General features: G+C 35.7%; 1 protein-coding gene across 8 annotated transcripts in view; it reads left to right on the top strand.

Moving 5' to 3' along the window:
- Positions 1–22,918, top strand: part of MDM1 (Mdm1 nuclear protein) — a 41,432-nt gene that overhangs the window by 14,892 nt on the left and 3,622 nt on the right. For 2 of the 8 annotated variants that reach the window (XM_070454631.1, XM_020896714.2), the window contains 11 exons: positions 1,595–1,968; positions 3,024–3,161; positions 7,087–7,254; positions 8,496–8,599; positions 8,680–8,779; positions 13,895–13,924; positions 14,259–14,434; positions 15,435–15,728; positions 16,507–16,619; positions 16,717–16,826; positions 21,714–21,966. In XM_070454631.1, coding sequence (XP_070310732.1) covers positions 1,595–1,968; positions 3,024–3,161; positions 7,087–7,254; positions 8,496–8,599; positions 8,680–8,779; positions 13,895–13,924; positions 14,259–14,434; positions 15,435–15,728; positions 16,507–16,619; positions 16,717–16,826; positions 21,714–21,966 — 1,860 coding nt within the window. Of the gene's footprint in view, positions 1–1,594; positions 1,969–2,214; positions 2,306–3,023; positions 3,162–7,086; positions 7,255–8,495; positions 8,600–8,679; positions 8,780–13,894; positions 13,925–14,258; positions 14,435–15,434; positions 15,729–16,506; positions 16,620–16,716; positions 16,827–21,713; positions 21,967–22,918 lie in introns of those variants that run through there. The other 6 variants (XM_070454634.1, XM_070454630.1, XM_070454632.1 and 3 more) reach the window with 5 other exon arrangements.

Below are 22,918 nucleotides of genomic sequence, written 5' to 3' on the forward strand. Positions count from 1 at the left end.
ATACCTGCTAAAAGAATTTAGAAAGTCTATCTCTCTCTCCTCACATTTTAAAGTTGATATTTAATTTTTTAAATAAAAAGTGTAATGACCTGTACAATCAAACAAAGGATATGATTTCTGGCTTATTGTGCATACACAAATATCGTACATGTTTTACATGTATTTTGTCAACTTTGGAGCTGCTAGTTTAGCTCAGTTTATGGTAAATGTTCATCATTTAATTGGTAAAGTCAGTCCTCATTGGAAAACTAATCAGATAAAATTAGAATTATTTTCCATGAGAAAAAAGTCTGACTTTATTTTTTGTTCACATAAATGCATTAATGTGCATATATGCGTGTCATATAATGACGCTCTTACACGTGAATTTTAGTTTAAGATAGGTAGATGGAAAAGGCATGGAGATAGATAAAATAAGGTGTTGTTCCTTTGTTATTTCTCATCTCTGCCTTCTTTGCTTTGCTGTCAAATATTCCCCGTCAGGAGTTGTACTTTCTTGAATTGTTCCTTTGTTTGTCCTCTCCACCTGTGACAATTTTTTTTTTTTTTATTCCATAGGGTGGTTGAGAGGCGTGTCTTTCTTTTGTAAAGTGGGCAAAGGGTGATTATGAAAGGAGCGGTGAGAAAGGAAACTACAGATGGCAGATGAAGCCCTTAGGCAGATCAGTGTCAGGAAGTGGCACATATGGAAGTGAGGATCTGGAAAGTGATCCTTTTAAGCTGCCGTTTCTGCACCCCTCACTCTGATGTCTTTATATGCCTCCAGACATATATGCATCCAGTGTGAAGACTGTGGTCTAAGGGAGACTTGCACCAGTGGAGACTCTGGGTCCGATGGCCAAAACATCCATAATAGAAGCTAAAGAGCTTTGGTTTTAGCTAATGCCAGATTGTCTGTCACCTTCCCTTCTCTTCTAGTCTTAATCTTTCTTCTCCATCCTACACAGTCATCTTTCTATTTAAAGAATGGCTCCAAACTAGGGCAGTGTCTCAGTGGCTATCATTCTGCAGAGCTCCTCTTACCTGGGTAGAAGGTTAAGTTTTTTGGGCATTTGCTTTCCAGAGAGAAATATAGAGAAATAGTATCTTAGCTCTGGTTCAAAGGGTTCATTCTCTTTAACTTCTCAGGAACTCAAGGCAGATATAGAGCCAAGATCCAGCATAATGACATCTCATCCCTTCTCATCTTGGTCTGCACTGCATAAGAGAAGCTTTGTGAAAAGTTCCAAATTTTGACAGTACCAGGGCCCATTGTTCTGCTAAGTAGCACAGGAAAGTAATTAGAAACGGAGGCAACACACTCTGCCTGGCTTGCCAGGTCCATCACGTTTCAATTCTAGTGACTTATGTTAGGATAACTTGAACATCATGACCCCAATTTAAAATTATGGTCAAACTTTTACAATTTATTTAAAGCAAAATTAGAGATTTTATGTTGAAAAACTGTACTTTTTTAAAAATCCTGTAACTGGAAGGATATTGTGTATCTCAAGTGAATTTTAAATTCCATTTCTTCTCTCATACATGTGATTCAAAGTTGTCTTTCTGGTTTTATGCTTTGGTTTCTTCTTATTTTGCATATTATATTTTGTAGGAATCACAAGAGAGCCAAGTTTTATTTCAAAAAGAAGAGTCCCTCATCATGACCCACAGATTTCAAAATCTCTTGAGTGGAATGGAGCTACCTCAGAGAATGATGTGGTCCTATCACCAGAACCTGAAGCCCCTAGAACACCAGAATCACAGGAGGCAGAACAAACAGAAGATGCTAACCAAGAAAGACGACTTGCAGTAGAAGCCTGCAGAGGTCCCAAGAGAACCAGATCTCACTCTGCAGATTCCAGAAGTGAGGGGGCTTCAGATATTGTAGAAAGTAAGGAGGATGTAAAAACAAACCATGTACCAGCTAATGAAAATGTGGAGCTGAAACATTCTACCAAGCCTCTTTCAGAAAATGTAGATGATAGGGTATGTGTATTCACTGTATTTCTTTTCAGAAGCATAGAATTCTCTATAAATTTTATCATCATTTCAGTAGTATTACATTTTGTGCTTGATTTTTTTCTGCTGTTTTCTTGTTCAAAGTCTGTAGAATAGACTATAAGGTGATAGTTGACTTTAGTTGTTAATGAATTAGTTCTATTCTTAACAGTTGCCATTTTGTACTGGTTATTTTCAGATATCCCTTCACTGGGAAGACAGTCTGCCTCTGGATTTCATTTATCATATATCAGCACCTGAGTCCTAAGGGAGAGATCAAGTTGAGACAGAGAAGGGGAGTAGGCTATTACTTCTGGCAGGGATGGTGAGCTGACTTATATCTAGGCCCTTTCAATTTCTTATTGTATACCAGAGGAGAAAAAACAGAGCTTCAGTTGGCAAAATGCAAAAGAAAGGAGGGGTCTGGCTGGATCTCAAAAGATCTTGCAGTTCTGCTCTCTTATGTCACAGCTGGCCTGTGGAAGGCCCCTGCAAGCACATAAGCAGAGGCTACGGGGCCCTGTGCAGACACCTCACTGCCTTCCACAGTTTTCTCCACTCTACTGCTTCCTCCCCATTTCCTGTCCACCACTGACTGGAACCACGGAGAGGCATTTAGAGCTGTTGGAAAACCAGGGGACACAAGGGAATCAAGGGAGGTAACATGTAAGTCTGATGGGCAGGGGAAAGGTGTCCCAAAAGCAAGGTGTGGATGAGGTGATGTGCTGTTGTTTCTTACTAGTAGATCCATTTATGAATAATTGGTAGGAAGGAACTGAGAAATGTTACCTTTTGCTGGGATGCACAATAATTCCTTGACAGTATTAAGAAAGAAATTTTAAAGAGTCACAATTTAAAAGGAACATTATCGATTGGAAGTTTGTTCTATAACAATGTGGATATGGTTAACAATACTATACTATACACTTAAATTTGTTAGGAGTGTAGATTTTTATATTATATGTTTTTTTAAAATCACAGTTTAAAAGTTTGAATAGAAATTTTTAATAACTTTGAATGTTTTGTTTTTTTTTCTTCCCCAGCAGTTGGATAGACTTCTGCGGAAGAAAGCTGGATTGACGGTTCTTCCTTCACATAATGTCTTGAGGAATTCCGAATATCAAAGGCAGTTTGTTTGGAAGACCCCTAAACAACCTACTCCAGCTTTTGCAACCAATCAGGTAGTTTAATGGATGCAGTGCATTTCTGAGTGCCATTATCTAATCTAGTGTTGCAGTTTACATAGAAAGAAATTAGCTAGTAGATCTGGAGGTAGGTTCTAGAAAAGTGAAAGTGAGAGTTTTGCTAAAATCATCCTATTACTTCTGATTTATAGCAGTAATATTATACTGTCCTAGGCTACTGATGATCATTGTTGCCAGATCCATCACATATACTAAATATGAGACAGGGTAATGAAAACTTGAGGACTGGTAAGTTTTTGCATGCTGTGAATTTTTTTTACTTATAAAAAATTATTAAATAAGTAAAAAATAGGTTGAGGTGATGCAAAATGTATAATTTTGTCTTTATATCAAATGAGCAGTGATAGGAATTGTCAATTTATGTTTATAAAATTCAAAAGCTAAAATGGTAACTAGAAGTGATATTAAGTTTCTTTGTATTCTCACACAGTTTTAGTATTGGGCTACCATTACTAAAATATACTTTTTTTTTTTTTTTACTACTATAATTCTCTAGAAAGTTCTTAGCTCTTAACTCTCAACTCTCATTTATGTTCTTAACCATATTCCTAGGTTTAAGTAGGAAATACTTCCATTTAGAATATCCCCAAAGGTTCATGGCAGCTTAGTCTTTTCCTTCTCACTCACCTGTGTACGTTATACATCCCCAAGGACTGAGAGGATAGTTAGATTCAGAAAGACAATAACATGTTATCTTACACTAAGATAATATTTCCACTGTTACAAATTGTAGCAGATTTAGGCTTACTTGTTATTTAGTTTTTAAAAACCTGAAATATGTGTAACATTTTAGGAACACAGAAAATAACCTAAAGCAATACATTCCCTTTATAAACCTAGTGAATAGAACCAATACTTCTTTTGCTGGCTCACAAGTGTTCTTAGATAGAAAATGTACCTACAAAATATGGCCTGGAAATTATGATTGTTTAGTGTTTATGGAATATAAGCTAGAGGTAATTCAAATCAAAGCCATATTGACAACTTTTACATATTTCAGTGAAAAGCATTGTGTAGAAATGTTCTTTTTATAGTATCAGAAGTATAAGTCACTAGCAAATGCCTTTACTACTAGCTTTATTGCTTTCATTAGTGAAGATTTCAGAGAACTTTTTGTAAAGAAATACTCTACTAGTTAAAGTGTATCAGCAGTTTCAAGTCTGTGGATTGGAGAGTTGTGTGGCAGAAATTTTTTCCATGCTTGATGGGGAAACTCCTAAAGGAGCTATTCGGTTCTAGTTTATCAGACACTTGTTTTCCAAAAGGATGTCTTATATATAAAGGAGTAAGAACAGTTTATGGCAGAAAAGTTCTTGAGATTATACTATACTTAAAAATATATGCTGTTTGGTTGTGAAGTGTAGGTGTATTATTCAGCATTATGAAGCAGTTATACACCTTGTTTGAACTCCGTATCTTTTCCATTACTTTCTTTGTAATCAGTGGCAATATACCATAAAATGGAAACCATATCATGGAATAATAAGGATAAAAGGAAACATTTATAAATAGAAACATAATTACTTGATTTTTTTCCTTGACTCAGGCTAAAAGTAAGTAAGCAAAGGAAAAAAAATGAACAAATGCATGTCAGATATTGAAAATGTTAAGAATATTTTATTGTTGCAGGAAGAAAAAAGTTGATGTCGAGGAAAAAACCTGTAGAGCTGACAAAGTTGCCTTGTAAAGCAAATGTGTATTTTCATGTGATTAAAATCTGCCTATTTTACTTATCCTATTGCTAAACTAATGGAGTGGTAGGGAACTTTGGGGAGAAAAGATATGATTCAATATTTCTTTTGACTTAAGTATTATTTTGATTTAATAACTATTACTCAGAACATAGTAATGAGCATCAAAAGTTGACCTTTGGATTTTCCTTCCAGTTTTATTGAGGTATAATTGACAAAAATTATGTAATTTTGATGTACAACATAAAATTTTGATATATGCATTCATTCTGAAATGATTACTGCAGTCAAGCAAATTAGCACATATGTTGCTAATGTACAACAATGAATGTACAACACTTAAAAATACTTGAGATCTACCCTCTTAGGAAATTTTAAGTATACAGTACAGTATTACTGAGTTCTTCCCTGGTGGCTCAGGTGGTTGAGTCTGCCTGCAATGCAGGAGACCTAGATTTGATCCTTGGGTTGGGAAGATCCACCGGAGAAGGGAATGGCTACCCACTCCAGTACTCTTGCCTGGAGAATTCCATGGACAGAGGAGTCTGGTGTGCCACAGTCTATGGGATCGCAAAGAGTTGGACACACTGAGCAACTAACACTTTCACTTTTTTCACAGCATTTTAACTGTTGTCATGCTATACTTTAGCTCTCCATAACTTATTTATCCTGCATAGAAGAAACTTTGTACTCTTTGACCGACATATATCCATTTACCCCATCTCCTAGTCCCTGGCAACCGCTATTCTATGAATTCTTTTAGATTCCACATATAAGTGGGATCACACCATGAAGTATTTTTGTCTTTCTGTGCCTGGCTTATTTCACTTAACATTAGGTTCTCCAGGTTCATCCATGTTGTAGCAAATGAAAGGATTTGCTTTTTAAATGCCAAATAATATTCCATTTTCTTTATCCATTCATCTGTCCATGGACACTTAGATTGATTCCATATCTTGGCTATTGTAAATACTATAATGAGCATGGCAGTGTAGATTATCTAGAGATACTGATTTCATTTCCCTTGGATATATACCTGGAATAGGGTTGCTGGATCATATGATAATTCTATTTTATATTTTTTGAGGACCCTTCATTACTGCTTTCCATATGAATTTACATTCCCACAAATAGTGTACAGAGGTTCCCTTTTCTCTACATCCTCACCAACATTTGTTATCTTTTATATTTTGTTAATGCCCATTCTAACGTATGTGAGGTAAAGTCTCATTGATGTTGATTTGCTCCTTGATGATTAGTGGTGTGTTCACGTACCTTTTGACCGACCGTTTATGTTTTCCTTGGAAAAAAGTTCTTTTGCCTATTTTTAATCAGCTTTTTTTTTCTATTCAGTTTTATGAGTTCTTTATTATTTTGAATATTAACTCTTTATCATATATGATTTGCAAAATTTCCCATTCCATAGGTTATGTTTCAATTTTGTTGATGGTTTCCCTTCTTGTATGAAATGTTTTGGTTTGATGTAGTCCCACTTGTTTATGATTGCTTTTGTTGCCTTTGTTTTTGGTGTCAAAGCCAAAAAAGACCCATGTCAAGGAGCTTAGCCTATGTTTTCTTTTAGGAGTTTTATGGTTTCAGGGCTTACATTCAAATCTGTAATCCATTTTGATTTAATTTGTATATGTGGCGTAAGATAGGTCTAGATTCATTCTTTTGCATGTGGCTATCCAGTTTTCTTAGCAGCATTTATTGAAGAAACCCTTTCCCTATTTTACATTCTTGACTTCTCTGTCATAAATTAATTGACTGTATATGTGTGGGCTTGTTTCTGGACTCATTCTCTTCCGTTGACCTATGAGTATGTTTTTATGCCTCTTTGCCCATTTTTTAATTAGGTTGTTTTTTGCTATTGAGTTGAGTTCCTTGAGTTCTTTAAGTATTTTAGAAATTGATCCCTTACGAGATGTATGCAGGTATTTTCTTGTACTCAGTAGTTTGTCTTTTCACTCTGTTGATTGTTTTCTGTACAGAAGTTTTTTTTTACTTGACAACAATCCCATTTGCCTATTTTTGCTTTTGTTGCAATGGCTATTAATTAGCCATGTGAAATGAAATTATAGTCATATATAATTTTCCCTCTTTTGTATCCTGATGATTCAACTTTATATGTGAAATGCTTTAAGCAATTGAAGTTCTAAGTTCTATATATTTAACAAAAAAAACTAAACTAAAGTAATTTTTGTTTTAAGGTTTTCCACAATAAAAGCAAATTTGTTCCACAATTCAAAGGTAACTCAGTCATCCATGAAACTGAATACAAAAGAAATTTTAAGGGCTTATCCCCAGTGAAAGAACCAAAATTAAGAAGTCATTTGAAGGAAAACGGAAATTTTGAAACAATATCTCCTGAAAAGAAGGTATTTGTTAATTCTTTAAACAAAAGAAAATTCTCATGATTTGAAGCTCTACACATCTTCTTTTACTTATGACCATTTGCAACTTTATAAGTTTTCTTTTACTTATCACCACTTGAGATTTTTGTTTTTAGCCAGTTCATTAATTTGTTTGTTCACTTAATGTGAAATGTTCATTGAACCCTTGGTAGAAGCCAGGCACTGGTGGGTTCTGAGAATACAATGATAACCACACTAAGCCTTAAGCAGCTCTTGGGCCACGAGCTCTTGTTGCATGGGGTAGACAGAGATGTAAATAATTAGGTATAATACAGTGCAATGAATGCTTAATAATATAGCAGGTACGTCTGCTATGCCTAATATCAAATGATTGACCTTAGAGTAATGTGAACTTCAGGGGTTACAGTGGTCATAGAAACACATACTTTAAATTAAATAATGGAAATTAAGGCAGAAATAGACATACACACATGTTATTTATTATAGCCGGTATAATTCACATGATTTACCTCAGTACAAACACCTACTTCTGTAAAAAAATTACAGCTGTTTAAGTTGCATCATCAGATTAAAACTATTGTAAATTATAGGTGAATCAGGCATAGATCCTATCTTTAAATCTCCTGGAATGTCATACCTATTTTATGGATTCTAAGAGTGAAAACTATATGACTGAAAGTAAAATGATTTTTATATATATAATAAATATAGTTATATATGTATTATAAAAATCATACATATATATTATATATAATGTATGTGTATAATAATGTATAATACTTTTTTATTTGGACTTACAATATTCTTAAAGAGAAAAAGAATTGTTAAGTTATTCAGTAAAGCAATGTGCTAACTTACTTTTTGGGACCTTTCATTTAATTATTGTAACAATTAAGTATAGATTTAGAATATCAAGGGAAAATGTAAGACCAATGTTCAAAAGGTAGTTGAACATCTAAATAAGTAAACTTGATATAATTAAAACATTTTTCCTAGCCAAGTATGTAAAATTTTTGTTAGAAAATGAAACCATATCCTGAGCTATATACTTCAAGAAACTAACCAGACATACTAGTTTCAAAACCTGCTTGTTGACTTATGATTTCTGCATTATCTTAGTAGTAAAAGCTTAGCTTTAAAAACAATTATAATTCAGTATCCAAGTATACTTTATGACATCTGTATTTTCACTTTAATGTATGACATAAATGGAGCATGAAAAATTCAAATGATTTTCATTTTAGTGTAATAAAACAGATGATCCTTTAAAATCAGAAGCAGAGATGGAACCAAAAGACTCAAACCAGCCTAAAAAGAAACTTACTCCTTGGAGACATCAAAGGCTTGGGTATGTATTTTGTAATAAATATCATAGTATTTAGCTTGATCAGCATGGTGAAATATTTACTGTCATTTCATTTCTGTTAGGAAGGTGAATTCTGAATATAGAGCAAAATTTCTGAGCCCAGCCCAGTATTTATATAAAGCTGGGGCTTGGACACGTGTGAAGGAAAACATACCAAATCAGGTGAGTATACAAGCTCAGTAAACCCACATTTTCTTTGATACTACTTCAGCTTAATTTCAGTAGTTTTACCAAGTAGTAGGGACTACAGTTTGAAGATATATGATGTGGTAATAGCACCAGAAGTATCAGTTGGATATTATTTATCAGTGTATTTACTTTTTTTTTTAATACCAACTAGCTCCTTAGAGATTAATTATAAGGTCTTTAAAGTTAAAAATGTTTTTAAAATCAACTATTTATATTAATGAAGTCAGTTTATAGAATTGTAGCATTATAGACTTGATTATTTTATAACCTGCAGACCTCCACTCCCAAGTGAAAGAAAGTGAAAGTGAAGTTGCTCAGTCATGTCCAACTCTTTATGACCATGGACTGTAGCCTATCAGGCTCCTCCATCCATGGAATTTTCCAGGCTAGAGTACTGGAGTGGGTTGCCGTTTCTTCTCCAGAGGATCTTCCTGACCCAGGTATTGAACCAGGGTCTCCTGAATTGCAGGCAGACGCTTTACCATCTGAGCTAGCAGGGAAGCCTTCTGTTAAGTTAAGACTGATTAATTTTTCAAGATTAGTTTGTCTGACTGCACCCACTGTTAGCTCCTTATTTTGGAAGATTATCTCTTGGCCTGAGAATTTTTAAAATTAAGATGGGTTGGTAGTTAGGGTTTCAGTCAGTTCAGTAGCTCAATAGGGTCCGACTCTTTGCAACCCCATGGACTGCAGCATGCCAGGCTTCCCTGTCCATCACCAACTCCCAGAGCTTACTCAAAACTCATGTCCATTGAGTCGGTGATACCATCCAACCATCTCATCCTCTGTCATTCACTTCACCTCCCACCTTCAATCTTTCCCAGCATCAGGGTCTTTTCCAATAAGTCAGTTCTTCGCATCAGGTGGCCAAAGTATTGCAGTTTCAGCTTCACATTCTGTCCTTCCAGTGAATATTCAGGACTGATTTCCTTTGACTGGTTGGATCTCCTTGCAGTCCAAGGGACTCTCAAGAGTCTTCTCCAACACCACAGTTCAAAAGCATCAATTCTTCAGCATTCAGCTTTCTTTATGGTCCAACTCTCACATCAATAAATGACTACTGGAAAAACCATAGCTTTGACTACATGGACCTTTGTTGGCAAAGGAATGTCTCTGCTTATTAATATGCTGTCTAGGTTGGCCATAACTTTTCTTCCAAGGAGCAAGCACCTTTTAATTTCATGGCTGCAGTCATCTTCTGCAGTGAGTTTGGAGCCTGTCACTGTTTCCATTGTTTTCCCATCTATTTACCATGAAGTGATGGGACCAGATGCCATCATCTTAGTTTTCTGAATATTGAGGTTTAAGCCAACTTTTTCACTCTCCTCTTTCACTTTCATCAAGAGGCTCTGTAATTCTTCTTCATTTTCTGCCATAAGGGTGGTGTCATCTGCATATCAGGAGTTATTTCCCCTGGCAGTCTTGATTCCAGCTTGTGCTTTATCCGGTCCAGCATTTCTCATGATGTACTCTGTGTATAAGTTAATAAGCAGGGTGACAATATACAGCCTTGACGTACTCCTTTCCCGATTGGAACCAGTCTGTTGTTCCATGTCCAGTTCTAACTGTTCCTTCTTGACCTACATACAGATTTCTCAGGAGTCAGGTAAGGTGGTCTGGTATTCCCATCTCTTTAAGAATTTGCCACGGTTTTTTGTGATCCACACAGTCAAAGCCTTTAGCATAGTTAAGGTTTAGATCTAAACATTTAATGGACTCCAAGGATTGTTACATCTGAAGTCATGATAAGGTAACAATCCTTATTCTTGCCCTCATGGAAGAGGACATTTTTATTTTTGTTGTTAATTTAAGATCTTTCTTTAAGAGTTCCTATTTAAGATTTCTCTCTTTAAGATTCCTATGGTAATGTGACTTTTCTGGGGTGTTTGTTTTATTAATTAGTACTGGTGGTTGAAAGTGTTTAAATTAGTGGAATAGTTTGCTTAAACTTCATGGTCAAAATCATTCAAGAAGCAAGTTGGAGTTAGAATAGAATAAGAATTTTTAGTTATGAGATTAGTGATCACTGATGGTGATAACAGTTTTAGTTAACCAGATCATAGACATTTAATATTTTACTTAAATCTTATATACATTTTTTTCCCTGGAAGATACTTTATGTGGCTGCTTGTGATCAATAATTAAGGAATACCCACATTATCCTACTCCTAACATTTCATGGAATATTATTCACACTCTTCAAATGCACTTGGACATTGGTGACTTTATTATTTGAGTATTTACTCACTTGAAGTCATGTTATAGTTTTCTAGTTCATGTGTCATCTTCATTTCCCTCTTTCTTTGAGATATTGTACTTTTTGAATCTATAAATAATCTAGTCACTAGGTATTTTAAACCAAGTCCCAAGTTTATATTCACATAACATTAAGGTAGTTGATTTTTTTGGTCCAGTAGTTGTTTGTTATCTCCGAACTATAACCAGTGGCACTGTCCCTCTTTAAAATGCTCACTTCAAGGGTTGTTTTTTTAATAATAACCAGCAATTGCAATTGTTAAGTTCCATCCTCAGATTAACTATTGGATCTGTGTTAAATGCCTTTTTCCCTTGATTTTTAGGTAGTCTTCTTATCACCCCAACTACACTGGTTGAGATAATTTTTTTCTAATGTACTTCCAGAAATTGAACTTTGTTTCAAGATGAAGTGCCACTTTTGAGAGATGTTCTATAATTTGACAGATTTTTAAGGACTTTTAGGTATAAGATGACTCTTCATTTTCAGGGGATGAATTTTGGGAAAAAGAAAATTTTATTCCCCAATTTTCTGAGTTTGAATCATTTAAATTTTAAACAAATTTAGTTGTGTTCTTAATTTAGAAAGAGAAATTCAGAAAGGAAGACATTTTATTTATAGCATTTATGTCATGTAATCTGATTGTATTACTTGACCTGGGAAGGGGTGTGTATATTGCTTTAATTGTTTGGCCTGGCTTATTCATATCTTTTTTAGTGACTCTGGTTTTTGGCTGTGGGAATTGTTTTTAACACTGAGTTCAAACAATTGATTTTTTTACGCTTTCTAGCAGAACAAACACCTTACTTTGAAAATACCAGCCTCCTATTTTTTCATATGAATTTAGGATTGCAGAAGTTTAAAAGTATGTATTTGCAAAATATCGCAACATTAGCATGAAGATTATTAACAGATTGCTGATAAAGTCAGTTTAAAGCATTGAGTTTTAAATGTCAGTAACAGACAAAGCTGAATAAAGTTTTTACAGAATTTCTGTATCTCCACTCCCTTCTTTAAAAAGAATCAGTGTCAAATAAAACTGGGTCAGTGTGTACATGGAGGGGATGTTCATCCATCCTCTCATTGATCAATCAGTGATGTCCTTCCCCATGTATAGAACGCAGCCTTCTCCGTGGCTCCTTCTTGCTCGACCCTCACTCAGCGCAGGACTGGTAGGACCCCTTTTGAAGCCCTCCTCCAGTTTATATCTCATTTGTTTATTATGGCATAGATCATACCAGTGTTATGATAGTGATTTGTCACATGGGTGGAAGCTGGCCTCCTCTGCCCGATTGTGAGTTCACTCAGTGCAGGCCCTTTCTTGCTTAGCTTTGCGCCAGCCGTTAGTCCACACTCAGGACAGGCTGTGGAATCAGTGTTGAAAGGCTGCATTCTCCCTTACCTCAAGGGATTTGTAGGTTAGCAGGGGAGAATGACACAAGCAATAATTTCAGAAGAAGTAAGTGGTAGTGAGGATATGCACGAAGAGCTTTGAGAGCGCAGAGGAGGAAGTGATCCTAAGACGTGAAGATTTTATCATGCAGATGAAGGGGTGACCATGATACATTTGAAACGTGCAAGGACTTACTAGTAATAAAATCTGGATTCTATCAAGGCACTTTATTACAAGGTTCCTGTGTATTCAGAATACCCTGATTATGAGTTCAGACTCAATCCGTGTGTCTCAATTCTACCTATTAAATGAAAAAAAAAAACGTTAACTAGCAATTTTCTGCACGTTAAAAAAAAAGGTAAATGAATATGGCTCAATTTTTTTTTGACAGTGAAGAAAACAGTATTTTGAATTATCCTTTGGGAATGTTTCAGGTTTGGTTCATTAGAGCAATAGGATTCTTTTGGGATTTTGTGGGGTTTTTTTGCCCTGGCAGGTGCTGTCCTTTGCTTTGGCTGACTCATTAGATGTAGCACTTGCTTCCCTCTGCATCAGTAGTATCCTTACGGAGCTGAGGATGTGTTTGCTCCAGCTGCTTTCACGGTGCGAATTTCATTATGTGCTTTTTTGTTTTCAAGTGAGAGAAGAGCAGCTTTAGCAGACAGTATTCAGATAGCCTTTTCAGGCTAATACTCTGTCCTTATGATAGGAAAAAATTACACAGTTTTTTTTTTTGAGAGTAAATCAAACATTATTGAAAACTATTTTAAGCTGTAACTTAGTTTTTTTACATTGTGGAATTGTATTTAAGAAAGCCAGAAGGTGGCAGTATAATGTATAAAATGAAAGAGTTTCAGTGAGTATAACAGACTCCTTTTCATGTGAAAATATATTTTTTGCATATGAAGGAATTAATATGTGAGTCACCTTATATATATAGTTCATCAGAATATTTTTGGGGGGTATCCTGTTACTTTGTTGAATTTATTACATCTATTATTGTGATAGCCTTTTAAATTATGTATTTAATACTGGTTTGGCTGATTACAAGGGAATGTTGAGGAATTTGGAGGGGGGAGTCATGAGACTGTCTCAGTGGCACTTCTGTGGTAGTAGCAACTGTACATAAGCCAAGCAGTAAAGACTGAGGCTGGGGCTTTCTGGCATGTCAGTACTCTTCCAGAGGTGGGGAAATAGTCATTAGGTTACCCTGTGGTGGACAGCATTCCACCCCTGCAAGAATGTCGTCGGTTTTCAAGGCAGTGTTAAAGTATCTTGGTTACCAAATTAAATGTTGTTAAAAGTACTATAAAAAATATTGATTGACAAGTTTTTGGTATATATTTAGAAGGAAGAGTAATAAGATATTTCACTGGTTCCCATTAATATTCAGTTATGGCATTAACCTGTCATTAAGTATGTTTCTGTGTTCCTCCTCTAGGCTTCTGTAAATGCCATGTGGTATGCGGAGGTTGGTCGCTTTCATGTTTTTAAAAATTGTAATAATTCATAGAGTACTTGTGTAATTTCAATTGAAGAAAGAAGTAGGTGTCAGTGTTTTTCTTAGCTGCTGCAAATTTCTCCCTGCCTGCTGGCCTGAAATAAAATAATTGCGTTGTGCTTAAGCTTGACTCTTTTAATTTCTGCTTAAAAATGCACATAGTCTTATGAATGTATGTGGCTATTTTTGCCTTTCTTTCTCCTTGGTCTCTGGCTGTATTTGTGCAGTGTCTTGGATATTCTACTTGGTGGTATTTGCAAGGAGCATTTAAAATAATACATGGTATCTCAACTCTCCTGCATAGGTTAAAGAACTCCGAGAGAAGGCTGAGTTTTATAGGAAACGAGTTCAGGGAACCCATTTTTCTCGGGACCATCTGAATCAGATTCTGTCTGAAAGCAACCGCTGTTGGGATGTCTCCTCAACTACGAGCTCAGAAGGAACCATTAGCAGCAATATCAGAGCGCTAGATCTTGCTGGGTGAGATGTTCTTAGTGGATGGTGAAAAAGTATGTTATAGAGTAATGTGGATCATAGAATTATGTAGGAAAGTGATATGAAGACTCAAAATTTGGATAGTCAAATGGAAATGTATCAGCCACTTAACTGCTTTTAGTTTATTTTTTGTGAAAAGTAAAGCTATACATACTTGCTTTACACACTTGTGTAGAAATAATGCATAATTTAAATCTGGAAGTTTGGATTTTATCATATTCCTTGTTAGCAATTAAGAGTAAAATGGGGATGACTAGCAGTAGACATAAAACTTTATAAACTAAAACAAAAAGACAACAATGATAAAAACTTAGAGAATATTAGCTATTAGTACATATCCATTATCATTCAACACTGAACTTTGGCCCTGATTCTATGGAACAATTCTATTTTAGGTTTTATAGTGAACACAAACTATTAAGAGGAATAGCACATTGATTTGTATCAAATAAAATAGTTTTGTTTTCATAGAGTATTAGTATGATCATACATACCAAATTGAACTGTAAATTCTATGTGACATCTGATTTTAAAAGTCCACGAAATTTTTTAACAGTGACTCAAAAAGATTAACCTAATCGAAAATACAAAATTTAAATTAGCTTATTTGATCTATAAGTCCACACAAGTTTGTGCACAAACCCTAATTGAGTAACTGAACAAGTTAAACCATTTAGGGTGTCCTATTTATGTATGCAATTATCAGTTGAGAAATACATAGGAGTTTTGTCAGCAGTAGTACAGGCATATATGTGTGATGATAGGAGTAAAAGGACATAAATTTATTTTGGAATATTTTGATAGATTATAACTTTTAAGTTCTATAAAATGAACTCTTAGTTTGATTTTTTTCTTCAATATCTGGGCAAAGCAATATCATTGGGAAACATAGTTGTGAACCATGGAAGGGAATGATGAACTTAATAAGTATCAATTAGAAACCTCAAACTACTAAATTTAAAATAAAACTTATTTTGTTATGCAGAGATCCTACAAGCCATAAGACTTTACAGAAATGTCCTTCTACACAGCTAGAAGAAAAAAGACCTATCTTGGAAGAACAGCCCCAGAAAACTACCACAGAGAAATTGGGTGTGTCAAATGCTCCCATACCTGTTAGAAGGCGTCTGGCTTGGGATGCTGAGGACACCCCTGAAGACATACAGAAACAGCCGAGAGAGGAGGAGGAGGAGGAGGAAAGGGACAGGCAGGTTAATGTGGAAGAGCTGGAGAAGTTGGAAGGACCGGAAGAATCTAAAGCAGACAAGATAAAGGAGGAGTAAGTGCTTTAAATTAATCAGTATGTAGACGCATTATTGTTCACAGATAAGAAGTATTTCATTTTGTCACTGATAGTGGTTTACATTTTTGGTTTCATGACTAATAAAAAGCAGATTTTACTTTAATGTCATGAAATAGGCACTTCTATATGGTTTATGTAATTCGATTCACTTAGGGATTTGAGTCACCACTAATTGGGAATTGAACACTTGAATACTGAATTACTTGGGGAGGAAGTAGTTAGTGTTCTTTTTATTTATATTCTGCTAATTATGATTTTCAAGATATGATTAGCCAGATATCTCTGAAAGAATGACTTCCTTTATGACTTGAGGAAAAATAACTAGTATTCTTTACTATCAGATGGTTATACCAAAAAAGAAACAAGTTTTATAACGTTAAAATAAGCGATTTCTGCAAATAACTAATTTCTGTTGATTTATATGCATATTGTTTTGGGGAGTGGTTCTCTACCATTGGTTATAGTGTTTTTTGTCCATAGTCCAACCCCCTTATTCATTCACGAGTTTTGCAGCTAATGGAACCTAGGCTATGATTCTGGGGAAGAATTCTCCAGTGTGTTGCTGACTTGCAGTGATCTCTCCTCTTTTCCAGTAGTCCGCTTCTCTTAACTGCATGTGGATTTGTTTCTTATTTTTTCAGAAGCAAAATGGCCTTCTCCTACAGGTCTATGCTTTAATTGCATAATGATGGCAAAGTATTTTTTTTTATCATATTTTCTAGAGGACATGCTTCATAATTGTCTTAATTTGCAGGTCGGAGTCATCTTCTATGTCTTCAGGGAAAGGAGGCAGGCTTCCTACTCCAAAGCTGAGAGAACTGGGTGGAATCCAGAGGACTCATCATGATCTTACCACTCCAGCTGTTGGTAATAGGCGGATACCGTACAGTTCTTATTTCACTTGCTTCCTCTATCTGATAATTTAGTTTAAATTGAAACAGTGGCATCTTCTGTATTTTTCCAGGTGGTGCAGTTTTAGTGTCTCCATCTAAAGTGAAGCCTCCAGTCATAGAACAGAGGAAAAGAATATCCTCTCAGGATGGCTTAGAAACTTTGAAGAATGACTTTAGGAAGGTAAATATTTACACTTTGGAGAAAAACATCTCTTCAGAAGTGATTTAGTCACATGCAATAAATACATGAGAGGTTCAGATTTTAGAAAATTCTGTCTGTCATATATGGAGATGATGTTATTAACCTACTTTCAGAATGCAAAGGCATTGAATTGTTTTTGGGGGTAATGCCATTGTATTTTGACTGCATACTTTCAAATATTGTCAGTAGTGACAACAGAGAGAGAAGAAAAACAATACTATTGATTGTGCATCTACTCTGGCCGTTTTGTCCAGGCACTGATTTAACTAGAGATGTAGCAGTGAAAGATGCAGGTAGAAATCCTGGCCCTCACTGAATTCATGTTCTAGAGGAGGAGGGAGACAATAAACAGGATAATTAGGTAAAATACACAGTATTTTAGATAGTGATAAGGGCTAAGGAGAAGAATAAAGCAGAGGAAGTGAGTGGGAATTGGCCAGGGATGTTCTCACTGAGAGGGTGGCATTTGAGCAGAATCTGAAGCAGGTAAGGGACTGACCCATATTCATATCTAGGAAGGCATTTTACAAAAAGAGCAGCAGGTGCAAAGTCCTCCAGTTGAGAAGGTGTCTGATTCCTTGAGGAACAGGCAGGGAGTCAGCATGGCTGGAGCTGAGAGCTGAGAGCAAGAGAGAGAGTAGAATGGGCAGTGAGGTCAGAGGCATAATGAAGGATTAAACTATGTAGGGCCTTAGAGGTCATAGCAAAGACTTTGCATTTTATTCTGAAGGAAATGCAAAGTCTTTGGAGGAGCAGAGGAATGATATGATTTGACTTAGGTTTTTCCAAGGTCATTCTGGCTACTGTATTGGGAATGGACAATAGAGGTGCAAGAGCAAGTAATTGAAACTAGTTAGTCAATTACAGTATCCAGGAAAGAGGTAACAATCATTTGGATCATAATGGTAGCCATACCAGGAGCTAGATTTGTTTTTTTTCCCCATTGTTTACCTCTTGGTTACTGGTAGGCAGAAGAGTCATTAAACTTTCTGTACACCATCATTTTCTGCCCTTTGTTTTCTTAAAAAAGCTACTATCATAACATTAAATCCATGTCATTCAATTATCAATAAATTGATATTGACAATTCATTTAGCAATTGAATTAGCAATGCATTCAGTTAGCAGTAAATTATCCCTGTCATTCAGTTTAATATCATTCTGTCTTTTTTACCATAGGAGTTAACAAGAATTACTATCATAATATCTAGAAATATATTTTGCTGGTAACTTTTAATGACATACCTTGAATTGTAGGAGTATTATGGGACAGCAACAATTTGGAAAACTTACGTGGAGATGATCATAATAGCTAGCATTTACTGAACACTTACTATGTTCTAGGCTCTGTGCTAAGCACTTTACATGTATTAATTTGTTCAGTCTTCATAATGACTCTGTGAGGTAAATATTGTTAATATTCTCATTTAGGTGAAACTGAGGACATGCAGCTGCCAAACAGTGAAGCAGAATTTGTCCCCAGGCAGTCTCTTCTCAGAGCCCACATTTTTAACCCTTAAACAGCACTGTCTCATAAAACTTGAGAGTAAAATTTTCATGGTATTGGTTTGTCAAGTACCATCTGTACATTTTATAAATGATATTAAAAACCCAAGTGTTTGTTAGCTCACTTCATTCAGCAGATGTTTCTTATCCATTTACGTACATGCTAGATTCTGTGCTTGTGATAATAAGCGAAAGTAGACATAGTACATTGGGCTTCCCATGTAGCTCAGCTGGTAAAGAATCCACCTGCAATGCAGGAGACCCTGGTTCAATTCCTGGGTTGGGAAGATCCACTGGAGAAGGGATAGGCTGCCCACTCCAGTATTCTTGGGCTTCCCTGGTGGCTCAGCTGGTAAAGAATCTGCCTGCAATGCGGGAGACCTGGGTTCCATCCCTGGGGTGGGGAGATCCCCTGGAGAAGGAAAAGACTACCCACTCCAGTGTTCTGGCCTGGAGAATTTTATGGACTGCATAGTTCATGGGGTTGCAAAGAGTCGACACGACTGAGTGACTTTCTCTTTCAGACATGGTACATGATTTTACTGAACCTACAGTCCTGTGAGAATCATACCCCGCAAAAAGTAAAATTAAAACTAGTAATTGTTTCAGAGAAGTATATACTGCTATTCTGGAGGAAATTGACCTGGTAATGGAGATCAGGAAGCTTCTTGAAAGTCAAGGATGCTTCTTTGAGGAAGTCATAATTGAGTTGAGATGCAGAGGAAGAAGAGCTAGCTGGTAGAGAGTGGGGAAGAGGACAGCGTATGCTTAGATCTTGTGGGGAGGAAGGACCTAGGGTTTTAGGAAACAAAAGCCAGTCCTGTGTGTGGCAGGAAGCAGATGCAGGATGAGTTTGGGAAAGATAGCAATACTGAGAATTTCTTTCATCTCAAGTAAAATAGAAAGCCATTGAAATATTTTAAATATGGGAGTGTTGTGACTGATTCATGTTTTGCAAGATCTTTCTGGCTGCCGTGGAAGGCAAGAATAGACTATGGATACCTCTGAAGGCCCATTGCAATAGTCCAGGTAGGAGCTGTGATAGCTTGGACTAAGAAGGTGGGCACCGACTGAGTGAAATTAAAGCATTGTGTGAGGGGAACAACATCAAGGCCTGGTTCTGGGTTGGATAATGTCTCCTAGGTTTCTGACTTAATCAGCAGGATTGATGGAAAGCGCCATGTTCTGAGTAAGAGAACTCTGCACCACAGCCATCTTTGGAGGAGAATATCAGGAGTTTCGTTTTCGTTCATTCAGTTCACAATTTACTGTGCTTTTACAATGTGCCAAGCACTGTTAGGGTTTGGGGATTCATTGGTAATCAAGATAAAATCTCTGCCGTCATGAAACTTACATTTTCACTGGCAGAATAGACAAATGATTTTTTTATAAGAATTTCAGATAACAGTGAGCGCTGTGAATTAAATAAAACTGCAGACAACCTCCAAGGGGTGGGTGAGACAGTTTTTAAGTCATCAGAACAGGCACCTCTGAGGAGGTGACATTTTAACAAGACCTGGCTAATGAGGGAGGTGCCCAGTGCAGAGACGTGGGCCAGAGATTGTTTTCCAGACAGAAAGAACAGCAAGGGCACGTGTACAACAGTGACAGTTTCATAGAGTGAAAAGGCCTGTGGAGCCTGGAGGAAGGAGGCAAAGGAGAGGTGGGGAATGAAAGTGGGAAGGGAGGCTGGGTAAGGAGTGGGGGTGTTACTCTAATGTCAGTGGGAAGCCCTTGGAGGATTTCAAGCTATTAAACAAATGTAAATCTCTGATACACTTGATAAATAGAATCAGTGGCTCCTCAGTGGAGAGCACATTTTATTGGGGAGAGTAGGAGCAGTGAGACCAGTAAGGAGGTTTTTGGTTCAAGAGCAGGTCATGAAATCAGTTAAGTTAAACCTGGGAACCCCATGTACTACAAGTATCCTACAAATTTAATTCAGGTTTTAACAATAATAAAACCAATTTGACAGAAATTCCGAATTCTGTATATATATGTACAAAAAGAAAAAAAATCAATTTTCATAGGACATCTTCATAATTAAAAAGGGAAGCAAGTGGAAGATTTGTATTTTTTATCTTATTAATAGATCTTGATTTTTAAAAATTTGTTTTTTTGGGTGAGACCTCAGGCTATCTCCTCTTTGAAGAAATAAGCCAAGTCTTCTAATTGCAGAAAATGATGCTTAAGATCAGAGAGTAGTGTTTTGAACATTGCATTGATAAACTCAAAGTTAATAACTAAAGGCAACAATTACAAGGAATAATCAGGAAAATTTGGAGCTATATTTGATTTTACTGGTTTATATTATCCTAAAAGGGAAGTTATACAGGGATTTTGACCCTCGTGATACATAATCATTGTGGAAAAACAGAAAATACTGACCAAAAAAGTTAAAAAGTCATACCTACTGTAGAAACATCCATTGTTGAGTTTGAGTTACTTAGATATAAAGTGTATTTGTTTATTATACTGTAGATAAGCTTTCATAATACATTTTTCCTCACCTAGCAATGTATTATAAATGTACTCCCATGTCATTAATTTATAATTTGATTTGTAATTGTGATATGATATCTGTAGTTATACTAAGGCTAGATGCTTATTATTGAAACATTTTTAAAAACTAGATGCCTATTGTTACATCTTAATTTTCCTGTTTTGAAAAGATGCTGTAAAGAAATCATCCATCCTTTACCTACATTTTTGTTCTTATTGTTGTTACCTCTTTTTATGTAAATACTCCTTAAGTATTAATTTTGTGGTCAGAGAACCATAGTATTAAGACTTTTGCTGTGATTTACCAGCTTCCCTGTAAGGTTGTGCTACCAGAAACACCAATGAGAGTGCCAGTTTTCCCACATCTTTGTCAGTTCAGGGTATTACAGTTTGTTTCTTAAAATTTATTTTTATAATTTGTTAAGTTAAAAGTTAATACTTATATGAATACTTGTATTTTGAAATTATTTGATGAGTGAGGTATAGAATGTGTTTGCTATTTGTAGTTTGTATATGAACTGTTGATATATATCCTTATTTTACCTTTAAATTAGGTTTATCTTGCTACTTTTAAAGAAATATTTATGTAACAATGGTAAATTCATTGTCAATCCAATAAGTTGTGTATTTTCCCCAAGTTTGTCATTTTTCTTTTTTTAAAAAAGTATTTACATATTGTTTTTATTTAGCTAAATATCTTTATATTGGTTGTTAGTCTTATAAAATCTTCCCCACATGAAGGTTTCATAAAATCTCCCCATGTTTTTACCTATTTCATTTATGGTTATTTGTGTATTTAAATGTTTGTTTTATTTATATATGAGTACCCACATATATGCTTTTTTTTTTTGTCATTTAGAAAGAAAGTCGTGCTATATCCCTGCTGACTTCTCCAGCTGCTGGTATTAAAACAGTTGATCCCTTGCCTTTGAGGGAAGATTCTGAACCCAATATCCCCAAATTTGGTGAGACAACTCTTCCAGTTTCAAAAATGCTAGAATACCCACCTAACACACCTGGGAAGTCTGCTTCTCCACCCTGCGCCCCATCCAGTAGGCATCCTTCTCGTCGAATTCAGGGCTCCCTGAGAGATCCAGAATTCCAGCATAATGGTAATTACTTAGGTTTTACTTTTTTGTCTGTTAAAATGAATGTGCTATACTGATAGATACAGAGGCTGTAAGTGTACTATGTTATTTAGTTTTAGTTAACACAGATTTCTTTAAACAGAAAAAAAAACCTCATCTTTGACACACTCAAGTTGTGCTGTGCCCAAGTTCACTTTGGTCTAAGTGTGAGATGTCTCAAGTTCTTTTCCAAAAATGTGTAGGCAACCCATTAGATGCCATAGCACCTTTTCCCCAGGTGTGACAACCAAAGATGTCTTCAGATGTAACAGATGTTACCTGGATGTAGAATTCAAGTCATAAAATATTTCCCTTCAGTTTTATTAGCTATCGCTCTGCTCTTTTTTGACGCCCATTAGTATTGTTGAGAAATCTGATGCACTTTTTATTTTTGATCTTTTGTGTGTGACCTTTTTTTTCCCCTGACAGTTCTTAGCATCTTCTCTTTATACCTAGTGCTCTGAAATTTTATGGTGGGTCCCTTTTCATTAATTTTGCTAGTACTCAGTAGAGCTCTTCAATCTGAAAAGTCATGTTCCTCAGTTCTGGGAAACTTTCTTAAATTATTTAGTCAGTAATTTCTTCCCCTCCAGTCTCTCTTGCTCCCTTCTGGCACTGTTATTTTTCAGATCTTGGACATGTTGCAGATGCTGTTTTCTTATCTTAGCTGTTATATTTTCCATCTCTCTTTTTGTTTTAATTTGAAAGGGTTACTTATTTTTATCTTCTACTTGAGTTTTAAAATATGTTGCTGCATTTTTAATTTCTAAGTTTTTTTTAAACATTGCATACTCCTTTTATATAAGCATTCTGTTACTATTTCATGGATAGCATGTTTTACCTGGTTGAGGAGATAAATGATACATACATATAATGCCCCGATTTGGAATATGGTTTCTCCTTTCCCCCAGTTTAATCTGGTGTCTTTCGGTCAAAG

This window comes from Odocoileus virginianus, chromosome 24 (assembly GCF_023699985.2).
Source record: "Odocoileus virginianus isolate 20LAN1187 ecotype Illinois chromosome 24, Ovbor_1.2, whole genome shotgun sequence".
Lineage (NCBI taxonomy): Eukaryota > Metazoa > Chordata > Mammalia > Artiodactyla > Cervidae > Odocoileus > Odocoileus virginianus.